Source organism: Erpetoichthys calabaricus, chromosome 8 (genome assembly GCF_900747795.2).
Source record: "Erpetoichthys calabaricus chromosome 8, fErpCal1.3, whole genome shotgun sequence".
Classification (NCBI taxonomy): domain Eukaryota; kingdom Metazoa; phylum Chordata; class Cladistia; order Polypteriformes; family Polypteridae; genus Erpetoichthys; species Erpetoichthys calabaricus.
Window position 1 is genome coordinate 124,848,590 of NC_041401.2, and position 22,551 is coordinate 124,871,140.

At 40.4% G+C, this 22,551-nt stretch overlaps 1 protein-coding gene across 4 annotated transcripts in view; it reads left to right on the forward strand.

Moving 5' to 3' along the window:
* acot7 (acyl-CoA thioesterase 7) overlaps positions 1–22,551 on the forward strand; it is a 217,199-nt gene that overhangs the window by 13,637 nt on the left and 181,011 nt on the right. For 2 of the 4 annotated variants that reach the window (XM_051931293.1, XM_028807445.2), the window contains exon 1: positions 15,034–15,170. The exons of the other annotated variants lie outside the window; for them this stretch is intronic. In XM_051931293.1, coding sequence (XP_051787253.1) covers positions 15,055–15,170 — 116 coding nt within the window. In that variant the 5' untranslated portion in view covers positions 15,034–15,054. Of the gene's footprint in view, positions 1–15,033; positions 15,171–22,551 lie in introns of those variants that run through there. 4 annotated transcript variants of the gene reach the window in all.

The following is a 22,551-nucleotide window of genomic DNA, read 5'->3' on the forward strand; positions in this document are numbered from 1 at the left end:
TTGAATTTTGATTCAGTCTTCGGAATTGCATCGTGACAACACAACATATAACTGCTGTGAGTGAATATCGTTTGTTTCTCTCTACAATAATTGTCTGACAATAGCATTCACACAAATGAAATTATTTCTCTCGTGGGATTTCACTTTTACCACACAACAAATCTTTTAATTCTCGTGGATACGCCTCTTCATTGGGAAGAAACTTTTTTCTTTTTTTTCCCCCCGATAGCAAAACGAATTATATGATCTACAAGACTCTGACTTAAATGTGAACAGTATATTAGCTCTTTTTGCTGTTCAGTTATTTCACCGAGTAATTTGTTTGCGCTAATGCGATCTTTACTAACCTTTTTATTTTTGAGACTTTCGAATTTTCGTACTTCCATTATCTCTAACCTGCTCTGCATGTGTTCCACGCCAACGTTTTTGAATGCTTTACAACATTCTATTGTCATCTGCTCTGTTTTATTTCCGGCCTTGGGCATAGTTAAATCTCTTAGTACAAAGACTCGCGAGACGTGAAAGTGTCTGAGAATCGCGTCTTGTCTCCTAAGATTTTTTTTTTTTTTTTTTTTTTTTATACTAGAGAGATAGGTATTGCTTAAATCTAATCTCTTGTTATTATCCCCCAGAATAGTTGGCAGACTGGGTCAATAGGGATTTGGAAAATTTATCTGTGGTGCACAGTTGACCGTTCAAGATGTTTGGAGTTTGATTTTACCAGGGGCTGAATTTGCAAAGAACATTCTCTACAAGTCTTCTATTTGAATGTCATCCATTGGATGTCTCCACAGTTTTAATGCCAATTTGTTGGAGCTTGATTTGATACAGTATATTCTGCAGTACCTAGTTTGGCCAAGTTCTTGGTTAGGTTGCAGGAGATGTGGAAGCTAGTTTGAGAGAATCTAAAGAAGGTGGAAAATTCTGACAAGGAATTTGTAGATCACAAGAGAAGACTTGGGCAAGAAGATATGGCTTGCCATGTAACATATTTTGCCTGTGCGTTCAGGCCCAGAAAACTGCACCTCAGCATATTGGACTGTATATTTTATTAAAACAAGTTGGACCAGATTCTTTCAGACTGGTATTCCCTGCTCATATTAAGATACACCAAATGTTTCATGCCTCCAGAATGAAGCCTGTACATTCCAGTCCTTATTTTAAGTCTGTATCACCACTACACCCAGAATATCTAGTTCACTAGTGAGCTTATATACCCAGAAAGTTTTTTGAGTTCCTTTTGAAGATGTTAATGCCCCATGATTTTTGTTGTCCTTCCATTTTTGGTTTCCTCGGGAAGTAGAATGGTGCATATTTACATTTTGCATACTTTGGATAAATGTGCTTTTTAGAAAAGTTTGCTAGTTAAGAAGCCTTTGCTTGGAATTGTATTAATAATTTTTAATGTTGTATTTTTTGTTTCTCTGTGGGCGCCACAATTACTCTGATACATCACATGGTTTCTGGAAGTAGTGCATTTCAGGTCACCAGCACAGTGCTTTAAAAGCCAGTGCTTCCTGCTTGACTGTGTTTTAGATATGAATTCATTTTAAAGACGATAATGAAAATCTAACAATCATGTTTTTTGATTTAGAAGTTGGTATAACATTTTGAGTTTCATTCTTCATATAGAATTAAACAGCCAATCAAATAAAAGATTGATCAAAGGCCTGGCTTACTTACACTACTAATTACATTAATGACTGTTGAACACATCCTCGTGAAGGGAATTGTGTATTTTTTTTTTCTCAAGTGGCAGTCTTTCCAGCAGCTCCGTGTATGACTTTATCTTTCTACCTTTTTCTTTATTTTTCTGTATTTCACTGATCACTCCTACCACTTTCTTTTATGTGAACTCATTCCCTGGACACTTTTTTTACTGTTTTTTACCACTTGGACATGGATTTTTACATGCCGAGACTAGTCTATTCAGGTAGTCAACTTCTAGCGCTGAGAACAAAGGCCCATGCCGGTGTGGTTCCCGATTTACCTGACGAGGTAAGAAGGTCGTATTGTGGCAGCAAAGCCGGCGCTAAGCTAAAAGGCTAGCGAGAAAGTGGTGATACAAGCCTTCGGTGCCTTCTGTGATCCTGGGAAATGTGAACTCACAACCAAATAAGATTGACGAACTGGCTGCGCTGGTGAAAAATGTCAGGACCTACGGAGAATGCAGTTGTTTGTGTTTTTGTGAAACGTGGCTAACAACTAACATCCCAGATGCTAATTGTGGAGCTACCCGGGTTTAGCACAGTTACAGCGGACAGAGACGCAAATAAATACCTGCTGGTAGCGGAAAGGAGGAGGACTCGCTCTCTATGTGAACACAAGGTGGTGCAACTCTGAACATGTAAACGTCAAAATCTCCAATGCCGCAGGGACATCGAACTGTTGGCCGTAAGTCCGCGTTCCTATTACTTGCCCAGAGAGTTTGGACACGTTATTGTTTGCATCCCTCTTTGGGCAGACGTGGAGATAGTGGGTGGCATCATCCATTCTGCTATTGCTAAACTACAAACGCAGCACCCCGAGGCGCTTGTGCTAATCGCTGGAGACTTGAACCATGTGACACTGGACAAAACATTACTTACCTTCTCCCAGTATGTGGATTGTAACACCTGGGGAAAATAGCACTATTGACCTACTGTATGCAAACGTTAAAGACGCATACAGCGCCACCCCGCTGCCTGCGCTTGGGAAAGCAGATCATAACCTGGTTCTGCTTCAGCCTCCCTACAAACCAAGAATGAGGGTCCTACCTACAACCACACGCTCATTCAGGAAGTGTTCCCCTGAGGCAGAGCAGGCTCTGAGAGACTGCTTTGGAACTACGGACTGGGATATCCTGCAGGGTTCATACAGGGAGAACATTGAGGAGGTTGTTGACTGCACTACTGACTACATCAACTTCTGTATGGACATTGCAGTTCCAGTAAGAACAGTATGCTGCTATGCTAACAACAAGCCATGGATTACAAGTGACATCAAGGGCCTTTTGAACCAAAAGAAAAGGGCTTTTAAAGGCGGTAATCAGCATGAGCTCAAGCACGTGCAGAAGGAACTCCGAGTCCAGCTCAGGGCGGCGAAGGAGCAGTACAGGAGAAAGCTGGAGCAGAAGTTGCAGAATAACAGAATGAAGGAAGTGTGGGATAGGATGAAGGTCATCACTAGATATAGCTCGAAGTGGTGTGCCACCATCGAGAGAGACGTAGAGAGAGCAAACCATATGAACAACTTTTTTAACAGGTTTGACCACCCTAACCCACTCTCGCCTCGGAGTACTGCACCCTCCACCCATCCTTCTGCTGATGCCAGCATAGGAGAGCGTTTCCCCCCACCCATAATTACAACAGCCCAGGTAAGCAGAGAGCTGAGGAGACTTCATGCCAGCAAAGCAGTGGGTCCAGATGGAGTATCGCCATGACTGCTGAAGGCCTGTGCGTTGGAGCTGGGGAGTCCTCTACAGTGCCTCTTCAGCCTGAGCCTGGAACAGGGGAGAGTCCCATGGCTTGCATCACCCCAGTCCCAAAGGTATTGTGTCCTAGTGAGCTGAATGACTTCCGGCCTGTCGCTCGGACGTCACATGTGATGAAGACCATGGAGTGGCTGCTGCTTCACCACCTGAGGCCACAGGTCCGCCACGCCCTCGACCCTCTGCAGTTCGCATACCAGGAGAAGGTGGGAGTGGAGGATGCCATTCTCTACATGCTACACTGATCCCTCTCCCACTTGGACAGAGGCAGTGGTGCTGGAAGAATTATGTTTCTGGACTTCTCTAGCACCTTCCGTACCATCCAACCTCTGCTCCTTAGGGACAGGCTGACAGAGATGGGAGTAGATTCATACCTGGTGGCATGGATCGTGGACTATCTTGCACACAGACCTCAGTATGTGCGTCTCAGGAACTGCAGGTCTGACATTGTGGTCAGCAACACAGGAGCGCCGCAGGGGACTGTACTTTCTCCGGTCCTGTTCAGCCTATATACATCGGACTTCCAATACAACTCGGAGTCCTGCCACATGCAAAAGTTCGCTGACGACACTGCTATCGTGGGCTGCATCAGGAGTGGGCAGGAGGAGGAGGAGTATAGGAACCTAATCAAGGACTTTATTAAATGGTGCAACTCAAACCAACTTCAACTGAACACCAGAATTACCAAGGAGCTGGTGGTGGATTTTAGGAGGACCAGGCCCCTCATGGACACCGTGATCATCAGAGGTGACTGTGTGCAGAGGGTGCAGACCTATAAATACCTGGGAGTGCAGCTGGATGATAAATTGGACTGGACTGCCAATACTGATGCTCTGTGCAAGAGAGGACAGAGCCGACTATACTTCCTTAGAAGGCTGGCGTCTCAACATCTGCAGTAAGATGCTACAGATGTTCTGTCAGACAGTTGTGGCGAGCGCTCTCTTCTACGCGGTGGTGTGCTGGGGAGGCAGCATAAAGGACGCCTCACGCCTGGACAAACTCGTCCTATAACAGTTGTACTAAACAGTCCCCAGATTGATGTTTACTTGATTATTTTGACCTCTTTTGTAAGTCACTTTGGTTAAGTGTCTGCTAATCAAATGGAAATACATGTTTTCAATCTCCTACAATCAAAACAATTATTTTTTTTGTTTCCTGTCTTACAAATTTATTAATAACTCATGGTTTCCCCTTGCATACTGGAAAAGTTGTTTTTAAAATATGAGTGAATGGGGTCAGAAAATGTATGTAATGTGTGTGGTATGTGAGCACCACTTCATTCAGTGTTTGTTTTAGTTCTGAGCCGTACATTTGCATGTGATGGGTTTAGCTGTGAAAAGGAATTGGTCAGTGCAAAGTGATAAGCTTCCTCTCAGACTATTTAATCTTAATGAGGATTTCAGTTTTAAATGCAGTAAAATTTCTTTTTGTTTTTTAACTTTTAGTATTTTATTTATTTTGTCCCATTAATTAGGTGGTGTATTTGGAGGTATAAGAGTGTATTTGCCATATCATGCTCTCAGGACATGATTTTGTATAAATTCTACAAAATATAAAGTTACGCTTTGGTCAAGTGTGCTTAGTCATTCAGTGATTGTTAAATTATTCAATTAATGTTCAATTGTATGTGTGCAGTATTTGATGTTACATTTATATCCAGCATGCCTTTCATGGTTTGAATTCCAGCTTTGTAAATGAGGCTGCACTTTTCAATTTATATTGACCAGCAACCAGAACTGTGAGGTAGATCATAGTAATTTTGTGCAAGTTCTGTGATGTAGATAAAAATTGAACAGGCTTACCTGAATCACAAAACATGAGTGTTCCATTGCTGACAGATATGCAGTTCCATGGAGACAAAATGTTTGAAAGACCAAGTGCTGCTGATAAATTGCTGTTTTAATTGGAGGTCACCAAACAAGTTTTTCAACACTTGGCCATCAAAGTATTTCATTTGTTGCATTATGCTTCTTTCTGACAGGCTCATGTGCAACCATTGAGGCAGTGTGTCAACTGTTCAAAGTTGACAGCCTTCACAGCGAACTGTGGCTTTATTTATTCTGTTAAACAGGTGAATATGGAATTTTGATTAGCCACCTGTCCTTTCATTTGCTTCTGTTGCTAGGAACACTTTGTTCCTCAGTGGTTTAAAAAGACAAACTTGATGTTGGAAACTAAGACACACAATTCAGTGCGTTTTAAAATTCTGATTATATATATATATATATATAAGGTCTGAATCCTTCAAGGTCTTGCCTGTATCATTTGTTTTCCTTAATTACCTCTTCATTATGTGTGTCAGTCCTCCATGTTTAAGACTTTTTTGATTTGACTTTACCTGAATTATCAGATGCAGCCTAGTGTTTTTTTTGTTTTTTTTTTTTTTTTGCACAAGACCTAAATGGCTCAATAAGGACTCCTCTATCTTTACCTAAAAATAAATGTAGTAAAAAGAACACACAAGACAAGCTGAAGTGGGACATCTGAAGGTGAACCCTGAATTCTTTGGGAAAACAATGTCTAAGTGTCCTGTCAACCAGGATATACAGTGGTGTGAAAAACTATTTGCCCCCTTCCTGATTTCTTATTCTTTTGCATGTTTGTCACACAAAATGTTTCTGATCATCAAACACATTTAACCGTTAGTCAAATATAACACAAGTAAACACAAAATGCAGTTTGTAAATGGTGGTTTTTATTATTTAGGGAGAAAAAAAAAATCCAAACCTACATGGCCCTGTGTGAAAAAGTAATTGCCCCCTGAACCTAATAACTGGTTGGGCCACCCTTAGCAGCAATAACTGCAATCAAGCGTTTGCGATAACTTGCAATGAGTCTTTTACAGCGCTCTGGAGGAATTTTGGCCCACTCATCTTTGCAAAATTGTTGTAATTCAGCTTTATTTGAGGGTTTTCTAGCATGAACCGCCTTTTTAAGGTCATGCCATAGCATCTCAATTGGATTCAGGTCAGGACTTTGACTAGGCCACTCCAAAGTCTTCATTTTGTTTTTCTTCAGCCATTCAGAGGTGGATTTGCTGGTGTGTTTTTGGGTCATTGTCCTGTTGCAGCACCCAAGATCGCTTCAGCTTGAGTTGACGAACAGATGGCCGGACATTCTCCTTCAGGATTTTTTGGTAGACAGTAGAATTCATGGTTCCATCTATCACAGCAAGCCTTCCAGGTCCTGAAGCAGCAAAACAACCCCAGACCATCACACTACCACCACCATATTTTACTGTTGGTATGATGTTCTTTTTCTGAAATGCTGTGTTCCTTTTACGCCAGATGTAACGGGACATTTGCCTTCCAAAAAGTTCAACTTTTGTCTCATCAGTCCACAAGGTATTTTCCCAAAAGTCTTGGCAATCATTGAGATGTTTCTTAGCAAAATTGAGACGAGCCCTAATGTTCTATTTGCTTAACAGTGGTTTGTGTCTTGGAAATCTGCCATGCAGGCCGTTTTTGCCCAGTCTCTTTCTTATGGTGGAGTCGTGAACACTGACCTTAATTGAGGCAAGTGAGGCCTGTAGTTCTTTAGACGTTGTCCTGGGTCTTTTGTGACCTCTTGGATGAGTCGTCTCTGCGCTCTTGGGGTAATTTTGGTCGGCCGGCCACTCCTGGGAAGGTTCACCACTGTTCCATGTTTTTGCCATTTGTGGATAATGGCTCTCACTGTGGTTTGCTGGAGTCCCAAAGCTTTAGAAATGGCTTTATAACCTTTACCAGACTGATAGATCTCAATTACTTCTGTTCTCATTTGTTCCTGAATTTCTTTGGATCTTGGCATGATGTCTAGCTTTTGAGGTGCTTTTGGTCTACTTCTCTGTGTCAGGCAGCTCCTATTTAAGTGATTTCTTGATTGAAACAGGTGTGGCAGTAATCAGGCCTGGGGGTGGCTACGGAAATTGAACTCAGGTGTGATACACCACAGTTAGGGTATTTTTTAACAAGGGGGCAATTACTTTTTCACACAGGGCCATGTAGGTTTGGATTTTTTTTCTCCCTAAATAATAAACACCATCATTTAAAAACTGCATTTTGTGTTTACTTGTGTTATATTTGACTAATGGTTAAATGTGTTTGATGATCAGAAACATTTTGTGTGACAAACATGCAAAAGAATAAGAAATCAGGAAGGGGGCAAATAGTTTTTCACACCACTGTAATAAGGAAGTGGCTCTAAGCGGTTCTGGCCAGGAGAGGAAGGTTTAGGGTGACCATATTGGAAGTGACATTGGGCTTCCTTGCACCATCAATATTCTGGTCTGATGATACGAGGAGAAGCATTAGGGGACAGCACCGAACATTGACCCAGGGTGGAATTCTATTTAGGCGAGCCCTGAAGTTGTCTTCCTAAGTGCTTAGGGTCTAGGTCTTTCCTTTCTTGTGTGATATAGTGGAATTGTTATTTTGCCACTTTACCATTTTGCAGCTACTGAGTATCTCACACTCGCCCACCGAGTACTGAGGACATGACTGTTTGTGTGTGTGTGTGTGTGTGTTTGTATACAACTTTAGCAAACAAACCACTCATTGAATTTGCCCCTGGGTATTTGTGACTGCAGCAATGTAAAGTACTTCCGTCCATGTTTGTCAGCTACTCTGAAACAAGGTGTTAGGAAGCACCTAATGAAAGAAGCCCAGTTTAAGAATATAAGAAAAATAATAACACTAGCACTGGAGAAAATAAACCACTGGCTAGAGTTTAATAATAGGTTAATGCATCATTATTTTCTTTAACCTTTCCCTATCAAATAAAAGATAACTGTGCCAGATTGCTCATACAATACACGAGACACAAATATATATTCCTTATCAGGGAGCACTTAATTTAAAATTTTATGGTTTGGGGGTTGGGTTCACAGGGGCCATGCTGCCCATAAGGACGATGGGATGCCAAAACATACTGTTCAAAAGCAGTTGGGGGTGTTCAAAATAAATAGACAATACAAAAGTAGAAAATGAACAGTAAAACTGAGCAAATGAGCAGCCTTCCTGGTGCTCTCCAAATAGTTGTCCATCATGGTGTCTTGCACAGAGCATTCCTACACCTGTGCTGCCAATGTACAGTATTGACATTTACCCACCATTTGAACCCTTGTGTCAGTTCACCCACTGACTCGACTTGCGGAGCAACTGTCTTTAAGGAAGCTTTAAAACCTCTTGACTTTACTTTTGGTATTGGGGTAATCCAATTTTTGTAACCGGTTCACCACTGTAGCAGTCTTTTGTTGCCTCAAAAATGCAGAAAAGGTTACGAATCCTATTGTATTTGTGGGTTCCATATTTTTCATGTATCACTTTTAATTATTAATTTTTTTCATTGTTTTTTTTTCATCATCGCAATGTCATTCCAAGAACTCTTTTGGGAAGCTTTTTTGCCATTTGCATCATTTTGCCATATGAGGCCATATTGTGCATTTGTTGTGATTGGTTGCTACCACGTTACTGACATTGATGTGACATTATCTCATGTCACCAATTTAAGATGGAAGTGCAGCATTCAAATTATCCGTTGCTTTTGGATGCTAAACGAAAACCTCTTGCTAGGTTTGCTCATGTTTATTTTGGTTAGGGATCTCCTCTTTGTTAGTCTAATTGCTGAATTGTACTTTGCTTTTTTTCTGGCAAAAAAGCTTTTCTCAAATTTGATACAGTTTGTTGGCTTTACTAGGTTTTCTGGTTTCTAACTCTTGTTAGCTTCCAGGGAACTGAATTTAGCTTTCCACGCATAGCTGGTTTGTGTCCTGATCCTTGCCATCTCAAAATGATATCAACTCTGGCTTACCTAATGCAAATAAGCCATTGTCCTCTCTACCTGGTATTGTGTGCTGCCAACTTAAGGCCCAGGGGCCATTTATCCTTATTCCATGCCTCCCTAGCCCAACTATCGCGCTGTCTCAAGGCATTCCAGTTCTGGGTTATTTGTCATCTGTCTTCCTTGGAAGTATTGCACTCTAGGCCACATCCCACCCTCAATCATCTGGGTGTGTGTATTTATAGCTGCTCTGGACCATCAAGTACATTTAAGTGCACTGGTAGGGTGTGTTGTCTCTGCTAGAAAAACTTTGTTGAGCCTTTACCTGTCCATTGTCACCCATTTTATTTTATTTATTTTTCCCTCTTCTCCCCCCCCCCTATGTCTTGTCCATCAGGCTACCCATCACTATTGGTTATGATATCCAAAATGACATCTGAAGGCACCATTATTTTAGGAGAGGTGAATGACTGTCAAAACCATTAAAAGCAGCTTTTTCCAACTCCATTGTTTAATCAGGCCTTTAGGAATCCTTGACAGAAAATGCAGAAAATGAGTTTCTTGGCAACACAATGCTGAGTGATGTGAACATTCCAAGTTGTTTGTCTCTATAGCTCCGTTCTTAGGGAGTGGGCAGGACCAGATGGTTCAGTACTCTAGTCACCGGTAATTTGGTGTCAAACACGTTACTGCTGAAGCAATGTTGAAAGTGATTCAGCACACGGGAAGACTTGCTGCAACTTTGAAGGGACTGAGGACACTGCCGCATAGGTAGGACACCTACTTTTTCTTTTTGCTTTCTTCAAAGTTTACCTGTATCCCTAGCAGATGGAGCTAGGACAACTGGTCAAAACTGTTTGCTGGAAATGTTTGTTTCAGTATTAGAGGGTGAAGGTTCATCATTTATATCCATTTGCCCATATTGTAGTCTCGTGCTCTACAGAAGCTGGATTCCAGTGACACTGGACAGATTTCACATTAAGTGCATAGACATAAGCTGAAGAGAGCGAGTGGAAGGTGGTGGGTGTTTGCTGTTTATGTGAATACACTTGTGGCATCTTTAAAGGTGATACTTTCAAGGCCGCACTGTCATTTTTTTAGTCCTGTTCCTTCCATCCTCCAAAGATTCAATGGTGGCAGTATTTTCAGTTATCAATGAGCTTGTCACAGAACATTGGTGCTTTCTTGGCAATTTCCAAGGATTTTAAGCATGTCTTAATCTATGCTACCTGACAAACTCTGCACAATTAATATAGTGCACACGAAGAGAAACTGTTTTATGCTAATGTAAAGGAGGCATACAATATTGACAAATTTCTAAAGGACTATGAGGAAGTAGAAAAAAGCTGAGGAGGAGACAGGCGGAGATATGCTCTGTTAGGCAGATGGTGGGAATGTTGAGGGCCTTGGATACTGCATTACAGACAAAATTTAACTTGAATAATGCAGTTCTCACTAGCACAATGAATTTTTACCATAATAATAAACTGTCAGCCACTAAGGAAGTAATGAATATAAAGAGGGGTGCCTTCAGTTGTGAAGATAAAGATGTCAAGCTCTAGCAGTCAAGACTCGGCAGCAGCACTAGAGGGAAATTTTACCAAGGAAATGCTGGAATATCACAGAGAAGTGTGAATGAAGTTTGGAGTTGGATGAAGGACATCATTAGAGGCAGATTGGTCAAGATGATCTTGGTATGGCCATAGAGATTAATTTCTTTTTCAATGTGTACTTGACAGGCAGATGTAGCCCCGTCACTTGACTACTTTATCACTTCACTTAGTTTCCCCTGTGAGGTCATCATCCATAATCTCGCTCTCTTTGCCGGACTGTCACTCTCAGATTATCAAGTGAGACGAGAGCCAGAGAAGCTCTTTACTGGCAAGGCCATTTGGCCTAATGGTATCCGTTTGAAGGGACTTGTGGTATTTGCTGTCTGTGAGGCTGTTCTGCACATAATTACCATTTTTCTAAATCTGCAGAGAAGTCACAAATGGAAAAGACATTTTGTGTGTGCTAAATAAAGTCCTGAGGCACAGCCACTTAATGAGGAATGAACTTCCTCAAAGAATCATTAATGAATTTTGAAAATGACAGTACAGGTTACTGTATTTAGTTGTAAATAAACATATAAGCTCTGCCGATTTGTTATTGCACGTTTCCAATATAGGCTTCAATCACACTATGCATGTGATGGTTAAGAAGACTGCAGTAGCAACATTATCACAGACAGGCACTTTTTAAATGTTTTTATTTTTATGCAGAAGGCATGCTAACTGACAAGTAAACATTGGTCAGAATTAAATGAGTGGCCTGACTCTACACCTTAGAAGTGTCCCCGCCCTGTTTTTTTTGATACATCTGTAACCAAAATTACCACCACCAAAATGGTCCGTTTAAAATGTGTCTGCCTAATTCATACTCTTGACAGCCTGCATTTTTCCATTATCTAATAACCACATGTTAGCACAGAAACAGCTGCCTCTCAAGACCACCTTGAGCTACAAGCGGTTTGACTAACAGGCTCATACAAATATAGATGATGCTTCAATTCGTATGCTCCACTGAATCTATTCCGATGTGGACAATAGTATCTAGCCAGTCCAGTTAGGAAATATTATTCAGGGCAATGCAAATAGATAATCCCACAGCGTCCTAGATAACTGGTCACCTAAGTGAGTTTGTGATGCCCCACAACTGTATGTAAGATAAAGTCCACAAAACGGACCTTTCCAGAGAACTATTTTGTCTGCTCTTTGTACTATCTACACACACAGTTTTAAGAATAAACTGCAAGTTAAAATGGGCAGAAGAACACAGACATCAAACAGTGGATTTCTGGGTGATTCCAATCTATTGCCCATTTCATCCTGTTTTTATTTGCCAAGTTTAGACAAGACTTTTTCTTTGAACCTCTGCTTCTACGGCCAGCATCCCATTTTTTCATTGTCACTTTTGTAGATCAGACTGAGATTTGACATGTACTGTCAAAGGGTGTCTGTTTCACAAACTACAGACTCTGATGTACTTATCCTCTTGTGCAATTGTACATCTGAGCCTTCTACATGTAATCATTTATTTTTTATTGGCTCTCTTACAGGAACAATGAGAGTGCAAGTTAACAGATTTACCCAGTAACTGTATGCAGCCATTTGCAGTTGTTTGCACTCTTCTGTCTTTGGCTACTTGTGATGTTGCTTCCTGAAAGAAAACAAAACATGTTGACTCTCTTTTGATAAAATGCTTTATAAACTGTGACTACCAGGAGGTATGCGACAATGTTTCTTTACTTCACATATTCCAGCATATTTATGTAATAACTTAATAAGGGGTCCTTTAACCACTAGGCTTGTTGTCTCCTCCTGGACTATATAGCGTCTTCTCAGGGGTGCCTGCTGTAGTTTTAGTCCCCTTGTCTCGGATGTCTGTTTTGGTTAATATTTTAGGTTAAGGAATTATTTTTTTAAAATTTATTTTAAGTAATGTTTGTTACTTTTATATTGTGATATTATGTGGGGTAATTAGAATATTTGCATTTAGCCATTTCATTTTGTTGTCTTATTTCTATATTTGGTCCCTTTTTCTGGTTACCTTCAATTAAGTGATTTCTAATTAGATTCTATTGCGTTTGCAGGGACACATTTCAATTTTGCCTTGTAACAAGAGATGGCAACTTGTGTTGGCTGTCTGCCCCTTGTATAATATAGTGGCAAACATATTTGAATTTAAAATTAGAATTAACAATGGAACACAAAAAAGAGGGATAAACAGAGGGATGAATTTTGTCATAGTTCTCCAATGTTTATTTTTAAAAGCAGTACAAAAAGAAAAGACTTAATCTTTATTGTTGAAATGCATTAAAATGTTTCATAAAAATTTGCTTGCAAAAAAAAAAAAAAAAAAAATCTTATCTGGTTTAATGGCCATCTTCTGGGATTAACTAAATTGGCTGCCTGACTCTCAAAATATTCTTCCTCTGTTCCTGGGTATCCTTTGGGGCACAACCCTTACATTTCATATTGTCTGATCGCACCCTCAACTGCATGTGTATTTTTCTTTCTCTCCCTGAAGAGGTAAAATAAAGGGTGAACATAAATTATGTATTAAATAGAAGTTAAACAAAATGTTTCTGCCATTCCCCGACCCCCCCCCCCCCCCATGGGCCTTGAACCCTTGTCTACTCAGTTGGTTAGCCTGCCTACTTGCTAACCTACCATATACCACAAAAGCTTGTTGTCTCCCTCTGCTCCTGTCTCTTTCTCATCACCCTGACCTCACACTCCCTCCATGGATCCCCCTATGTCAGCCAACCCCCTGACTCTGAGCTTGGTTTTGCCTTATTGAACACCCTCAGGGTTACCGCCAGCCGATTCCCATAATCTTTTCTAGAGACAAGGGGGTCCTTCTTTGGCTTTGTGGACACTAGTTTTGGGTCTCTCTTCACCTATAAGCCTTAAAGGGCCAGGTGTCTTAGACAGCTTCTGGGCTGCCTTGCTACAAAGTGCAACACTTTTCCATTCCCTTTCTTTTGGGATCATACAGCTTGGCACAATGGAAGGCTATGACTGACCTACTGCCAACCTTTACTACAATCTGGTCCCACTTCTGCCAACCGGACCATGTGCCTGCCGTCAGTGTGGAATTATTATAATTATCTCTTTGTGATGCTCCTCTCTTGAGATTAATGGGTAATGAATCTCAGCAATTGTCTAGGTTGCCTGCCATCTAGCGCTCCTGGGAACATTGCCTATGTGTTTCTAGTTCTCTCTTATTCTCTCATATGGGAGCCCTATGGTGGTTAGGATGTTTACACATGCCAGCATGTTTGGTTATATCTCTTTTGTCGGATCTGGTTTTACTCTGTCTTATGGCCCTGCTAGACCCCTTTCCTTGTCATTTGCAAAACTTTCTTTCCTAACCAACGCCGCCCGGCAACCCATCCATTATACTTTCCTCTTCATTATTAGAATATTTTTCAAAATAAGCATGTGTCTATTTTAAAAAATGCCATAGAAATTCCATGTGTGTTGACTGTTGAAGGTAGGTGTTCTGTTTACGATGTGAAGGCCTTCTTCAGCGGTTTTTTGGGGAATGACTTTCCTAGATCACCTGTGCTTCGCTGTTTCCTGATTGGTTCAGTAATAAACAGTGGTTTTTATGCTTAGTTATGAAATCTTCCTCAATACAGAAGCATTTCCCGTGTTACTGGTGCCTGGCAGCACTCCTATAGTGAGGTGAGGTGTGTAAACTGAGATACATGTCTCAGTGTCTAGCTGCTCCTTTAATGGAAATGTGCCAGTTTCTTGTTCCTAGTTATTTGCATATATTCATGATTTGACATGCGCCTCTCCTGACTTGTAACTGCTAGGTTCTATTGTTAGGGTGGTGTCTGGCTTGATTTGAAAAAAATTTCTCACTTTGTCAGATGTTTCTGAGCACAGGCTTAAGGCTGAGGTTTTCAGATAAAACAAAAATACATAGTGTATATATATTTATTCTTCCTTGTGATTAATCGTTGCTACGAACAGTCTGGTTGCAAAAACTGTACACCTGAGTGTACTCTTTTCCAGTGAAGATCGGTCCCAAACAAAGAGCCTAAATCCAACGCACTTGAGACTTTTGACCTGCATATGCCACTCTCTTCTCCTTAAAATGAAATGTCTCTGCGTATCACATTGTTCTTTCACTGTAGCATTTCCTGCTGCCATCCCTTTGAAAAATCCCCATAGCAACCTGAAGCAGAAGTGCCCTCTGAATGGCTGAAGCTCCCTGATGTCAGTGTTGGGGAGGGGCCATCTGTCCGTGATGTCACATGGTGCTATTTGATGGGACTTTTCAATGAGACCTGTAGTTCTGTCAAACATCCTGCCTCCATCACACCTTCATCACAGGCTACACAAGTACTTGGCATGCAGACCAAAGCTCAGTGTCAGATCAGCAGGTTGAGTAAAATTTCTTTAACTTTTTGTGGTTAGCTTGGTTAGCTGTAACCTGAGATTAAGAGCCCTTCTGTTTCCGATACGGCAGCTGGGATGTTCAGAAGATGAGCAGCCTCGTTCTTCCTGTGAGCTTGTGTGCTGTATTAAAAATGGTTATTTCTACTGTGTAACAGTCCCAGAGCCTAGGGAAAGAGTGGTTGTAGAGCAGTGGTAATCAGTAACTGTTTTACTGAGTTTTTAAAATTGCGATTGTATCTTTGTAAAAAGACTACTGTGCAGTAAAAACAGGCCAGCTTTTCATGAAGAAAGACAGTTTGCTCGATTTGATGTGCTTTGTGATTTAGCGTGTGTGCTCTTTCTGAATAATAGGGCCAGTACTGAGTGATACGACATGAATCTCCGCCGAAAATTCAGCTTGTTCATGGCAAGATGGCAGAGGATTGAGGTGTATGTGGAATGGGTACTAATGGAGGCAAATGGATGCACAGACAAGAGTGTTATTGTAAATGAACAATTGGTATTTGCCAGAATGAGCACATCAAGCGATTGGATTGGAATGGAATGAAGTGGCTGGATAGTGAGGTGTCCTGTGCCATCTATCATACATTTCAGCAGAGGCATTGAGGAAGGAGGAGTAAGAGATGGCATTTAAGAATGGGGGTTCTTGGCCTGCCTGAATATGAGTTTGGAGATAATCGGGAGGAATCAAGAGTGACAAAAATGGGGGGGGTAAAAAAGAGGCGATAGCAAAAGCATGTCTCATTTTTTTACAGCACACCTAACCTGTGCTGTGATGTTTGTAAAGATATATAATGGCACAAAATCAATGACTTTTATCACAATTTCCATGTCAACCTGCTCCTCTTAAAGAACCTGATAAACAAGTATAAGTATTAAGTTAGTACAATATATCACTGTCAAACATCTCCAAAGCACATTAGATACGTCATGAGGATTGCAACACTGACCGCACTCTCTGACACTTGTACCTCCTGCAAGAAGAATTGTGAAATCTTTACAATTCTTTTAATTTTCTATTTGACAATACGATTGCAAACAATTTCCAGTCTTCCAGAACATGAAATATTCAATGATCACTGTCATTTCTGATAATCCCATGTCTATGTATAAATACTGATGTACACTACCAGAGATAATTAGAGCTTCCAGCATCTTTCCTTGTTGTATATACTGATGGAAAAATGCCACATTTTCTGCATTGAGAAAACTGGCAGTGTTGTCTGCGACATAAATTTGTCAATTTATTTTAGACGTTTGGCCAGCATTACATCTTGCTAAACACACAAAAGCTTTTGAAGTGCATTTTTAATCCATGAGGTCCAGGCTACATACCACATGATCAGGTCACCTTTAAAATGCCTTAAATCAAAGTTTAGGTCAAATCAAGATAAAATACACCCTTTGTCAGCTTTCTGTGCTTTCTATAATGCCTCGGATGTAACTAGAAGGAAAAGAGTGGGTCAGTGGCATGCTGTAGAGGCATGTCCTATTCATGTGTTGCCAGAGATTATGGATTAAGGTATTCCACTGTGTGTCCTGATTGTGCCCAGGTTTACAGCAGACTGGCAGGATCTGGTCTGTCTTCAGTGACCACACCAGAGCAAGGAAAATGCATCATTTTTGACCTGCCACACTGATGCTGCCAGCAGGACACCATGATGTTGGTGAGAGGACATGCTGCTGGCCTCAGAGCAATTCAATCTGCCAGAGGTCTTCTGCTCACACCTCCGATTTATGATGCCCTGTAATATATAACTTCTGTGGTCACGAGCTCTTCTCAGGATATAATGCTAATGTGCAAGTCCTACCTTGGTCTGCCTTTTCTCCTGCTCTTACCACACTGAGCAACACATGACCCTCTGTCTGTCAATGGCAACTTTGGTCGCACGCCCTTCTGTGGGAATTGGATAACATCCTACCAGAGCAGATTCAAAGGTGTAAAGGAGTGGTAGTTGCAGGAGGTTGTCACACAAGATACTGAAGGACAACTGTTGTTTATATCCATCCATCCATCCATCCATCCATTTTCCAACCCGCTGAATCCGAACACAGGGTCACGGGGGTCTGCTGGAGCCAATCCCAGCCATCACAGGGCACAAGGCAGGAACCAATCCCGGGCAGGGTGCCAACCCACCGCAGGACACACACACAAACACACCCACACACCAAGCACACACTAGGGCCAATTTAGAATCGCCAATGCACCTAACCTGCATGTCTTTGGACTGGTGGAGGAAACCGGAGCGCCCGGAGGAAACCCACGCAGACACGGGGAGATAATGCAAACTCCACGCAGGGAGGACCCAGGAAGTGAACCCAGGTCCCCAGATCTCCCAACTGCGAGGCAGCAGCGCTACCCACTGCGTCACCGTGCCGCCCCCCTGTTGTTTATATTCACATTTTTTGCTATTGTTTTGATTCCTTATTATTCATTTTGTTTGCTTTTTTTTTCTTTCAGCAATGAAAGCTGAAATTTCACTCCAGTGTTGCATTTCTTTATTTCATTTTTCATTGTTGCACAGTTTCTTGTGAATGTCTCAGGTACTACTTAACAGGAAAAAAAGGCTGTACTGTATTTTTGCACTTGGCCACTTTATAAGAATGCTTGTGAATTTGACTGATATATCATGGGGTGGTCCATAGTTCATCCTGGAAGCATCCATCCATCCAGGCAGACACAATGTGCCCATAAATAAAGCCTAAGCACCTGAAGTGAAATGTCTGAGGTCACACAGAGTAAGTGAGCTGCTAGCTACGAGTTCCTGAATGACCCACAAGTTTTGTGTGCTGCTTTAGAGTTTATCCATTGGAATTTATCCTGTTATGGTTGTGGCACAGTCCACTGTATGTAAACTAATAGTTCAGTATAGAATTTTTGCAATTTTGATCAGAGAATATGGCATACATTACATTTGCAAGGTATGAGAACATTTATTGGTACATGTGATAATAAGTTTCAATTTGTTAACCAAATGAAAGTGAGTGTAAGGTGAATGTGTAGATCATGTGCTGTGTGAGGCAATATCATCACACTGAATGTGTTTACACTTCGATATGTCAAGGAGTGCTAAGCTCTGCACATAGCCGATGTGAGTATACAAATCTACACCCAGGTTCGAGGATGTATTTTAACATAATTGTGCATTTCAGATTGTGCAGGTTGTTTGTGTGTGGAATATTTCCTTATGACTGTATCATTTTGGTGCTACTTTTTGAACTTTGTGAAAAAGAAAAATGTTATTTTGTTGCCATTATTCTGGTGACACTCATTGCTAAAGTGTGATGGTTGGTGTTATGTGCAGTGTGGAAACATCTGTGTATTGAATTCTGTACAAAAAAAATGTCTTTGTTTAGAACTAGCTTGAGGCAATCAAAGTAGTTTAAGACTTTTTTTGGCAACTTCTTTTTGACTTTGTGTTTGGTTTTTGTCTCAGGTTTAGTCCATTTGTTTTCTGTCAGTTCTCTCTGTATTTGACCCCTGCTTATTCCTTTGACTTTGATTTAGCCTAGTCCCCTTTGTGCTATCCACTCCCTCTCATTTCTTTGAATCTACCTTTGAGCAATCACCTTGAAATCAATCATAATGGTAACTGAAGTTTAAGTTAAGAGATTCTCTGTTTTGATTCAAAGTAAAATGTGCAGATGACAAAGTATACAGGCAGTCATCTGAGTGAAGTTCAAATGCATCAGATCAATAAATGACAAAGGGACCACTACTCTGCACCTTATGGGTTCAAGTAAACATGTCTGTCGGCTATACACGCATGTCGATTCATCAGACATTGCCACTACTTTAAGCCTGCTTGACTCGGTACAGAGTTCAGGGTTAGGATTTTGTTGAAGGTAACAGAAAAACCCGGCGACTGATGTCTGCAGATAGTATTGTACAAAGTACTCATTCTTGGATCAGCAAGGATTCTTAATTTGTTTTAGGTCCCAGTGGACTAAAAAGTTATGATTTCAAATACCATTTTCTGACATTTTAATGAAAAACATTTGCATTTTAGTTATGTGGGTGTAAAATGTGACATTTTTTCTGTCAAATTGCTAAATCGGATGTATTTTAGTATAAATTGTGGGATATTTATCTGCAGCCTATGATTTTGTTTGTTTTTCAGTGTGTGTCATTTTGGGAGATCATCTTTATTAAGAGACATACAATTTTTTTTTTTTTACCCCCTCAAATACTCCGGCTTGTTTTTTGTTTGTTTTTTCTCAAAAGCTTTACCCTTAATTCCAGAATAAACCAATTGTTTCCCTAGAGCAGGGGTCTCCAACTTGAGTTCTTGAGTGCTGTTGTGGCTGCAGGTTTTCATTCTAGCCCTTTTGTTAATTAGTGACTAGTTTTTGCTGCTGATTAACTTTTTTCCTTTAATTTTAGTTTTGTTTTTTTAAGTTTCATTTCTCTGAATTGCTTAATTTTTTTCCTTTAAATGGCACCCAAACAGATATGCAATATCATGTGAACCAACAGATAATCAGCTATGTCAGGAACTCAAACTCCAACCAATTTCACTCCAATGAGTTTTTTAATTAGAAGCCAATTCTTAAGCAAACCTGTCATTTAATTCCATTGCATGTTGGTGCTCTTATTCTGCCACGGCAGAAATTTCCAAAACAAATGATTTTCTATTTTCAAAGAACACAGTCAAAATGTTTTGTGGATCTGAGCAGACCAACATTACTGATAACTTTTATTTTCAGATATTGTATGATGGACACAGGTTAGGTGGCTATGTGTTGGCTCATTTTGAATCACATTATTGTTTGACTGCTAATTAAGGAATAAAGAAATAATTAAGGGTCTGAGCCTTAAAGAAAGTCAATACATGCACACATACACCCACAGAGAGGCTAGGGTCAATTTAATAACACCAGTTCATTTCAGTTTAATCAAGTTTAAGTTTAGTAGAGGTAGGCATAGGCAGAGGGGTATCGTGGAGCTGTCATTCGTACCTCACGGTGCCAGGGTCTGCATGAGTTTTACATGATCTCCTTGATTTGAGTGTAAGTTTAGTTCACTCACTTAAACGCATTGTCCTAAGGTCTTTTATTATCTCATCGTGCATTTAGCAGTCGGTAATTAGTTTGCTGTGCATCGGTCTGCTCTATAGCACACACTGCCCTTTTAATTTCGTGAGTATTTACTTTATTGTGTGTATCATCACAGAAAGTGGGATGTTCAGGTGGCTTGGCCTTTTCAAACAAATCTAAGGATTTTATTAAAATTACAATGCAGTGTAATTAGTTAACTTTGCTTGTACAAAATATACAGAATCATTTAGGCTGTGTTTTCACAATAGTTCTGAGGAAAAAGTAATGATATGGTCTGAGTGTGCATCTCTATGCTGTTACAAGCTGTGGGAGAACATAACCACTGAAGAAATGGAACTACAGAAGCAAAAGTAGAATTGCAAGCAAAATATATCTTGGCACTGTGGGCCTGTTAGGGTTGTAATAACTCGCCAGACAAGGGATGCTGTAAGCAGACAAGCCAAAAGAAATTTATTCCTCAAGAAAAATATTTCCAAGAATCTTTTTGATAAATTATTTCTAGTTTCCTTTTGTGATTACAAGGATATCTTATATATGTAGAAAACATGTTAAATCAAAATCTTTGCCTCTTCAAAGGGCAAATATGGTAACTTTTAATGCTTTTTTATTCCTTTTTTTATGGTCCCTGATACCCTTCAGCTACAATATTATAAAATGCACTTCACTTTATAACATGAGTTTATGTGGCAAATTAACACATCCAATGATTGTGCATAAATTACTTTGACTTGAAATTGATCATTTAAACCATCTTAATGATTTTAATAGGTTATTTGTCTAACGCTCCTTAATGCAGAACAGTAGTTGATGGACAATGATGGTGCCTAGGTATTTGTAAGATGCAAAAGGATTTCTTGTTGATGACAAACTTTTGAATTTTTCCTTTTCATTTTTGGTTTTATTATAGCAGTTATATCCCAATTTAAAAAAGCATGGAAAGAGACACGGTAACTGTTTTGCTTATTTTTGATTTGTAAATTCCTAAATTGTCCAATGGTTATCTATGGGCCTTCCTTCACTTCAGTTGTCCTCAGGATGTCTGATGCCTGCAGCCTAGGGATTGTTTTTGGCTGTAGTGATCTGTGGTTTGCTGAAGTAAAGGGCGCATCTTCACTTCTCACTGGCACGTATCTCTAGGAAAGGTGCTATAGGTGGAATTATGGTTTGAAGTAATTGACAGTCACATCCCGCAATCCTTCAAAATTAAATTGAGACACCTGCTTCTGATATTGATGTTAGAGGAGAGGTGGCACGGGTGGCTTGCCTTTCTGAAGTCTCATATTTAAAGTAACTACAGGTCCACAGTCATTGTCTCATTCAAGTATTTAGTCAATAAGACGCCAGAGTTCACGTTACTGATTTATGATGTGGCACTAAAGTGTAGCCATGCCATGAGTGATCTAGAATACCATGCCTATTTTGATGGTGTGGTGTTGATATGTTGCGCCACCCTTCCTGGATGTAGCAGTGACCAATTACTTACACAGGGTGAGATGAATATACTGTGTGAAACTATGGTGGAATATTGAGACAAGAATTACGTTGGTGCTATAAGAACCTGAACATCACTGGGCATCATACTGAGAGAGAGATGTCTAGAGTGATAGCAATATCTGAGACAAATGCAAGGGGTTAATTCACTCATCATGGTTAATAGCTGTTAAACATGTTTTAGTCTTATCATATCTGTGCATTTTCATTTCTTGCCAAATTATTTACATTCAAAGTGCTTGTTTTGATCTTAAACTGCTTTTTTGATTAACTGTTTCTCTGGCAAAGAGCGCCACTTGAAGCAAAGGCTTTAGAGATGAAGCCCTTACCTGGTGATGACTCATCAGATTATTATGATTAGGCTCTTCCTGTTGCTTTGCCTGTGGAGAGTTTTGCAGTGTAGGATCAACACTGAGCTGTGTTTAGTGGCATATGGCCTTCACAGCCAATTCAGGAGCTTATCGACACTCCTTTCTGTTCTTATCTGCAGGGTTATGTATCTGTTATTAATGACTGTAATGTTGTGTTCCACTTTATAATAGTGATTTTTGATCTCCAATGTGTACTCTGTTCTCTTTAGTCTCTTGTTTCCTGGACTTACCTCACTGGCACCACTCCTCCAACATATTTCCCAAATTTCATATCAAGAAACATTACCTCTTTCTGACTTAAACATCACATCCGTCTCAAACCCACACCATGTGAAATGACCTTCTAAACATGGTTATCTGGTGGGTTGATCTGTATACTCTCAGGAAGCAGTAGAGATCTTGTAGGGATTTTCCCACCACTAACTTAAATGCAGAGTGTCCTTGT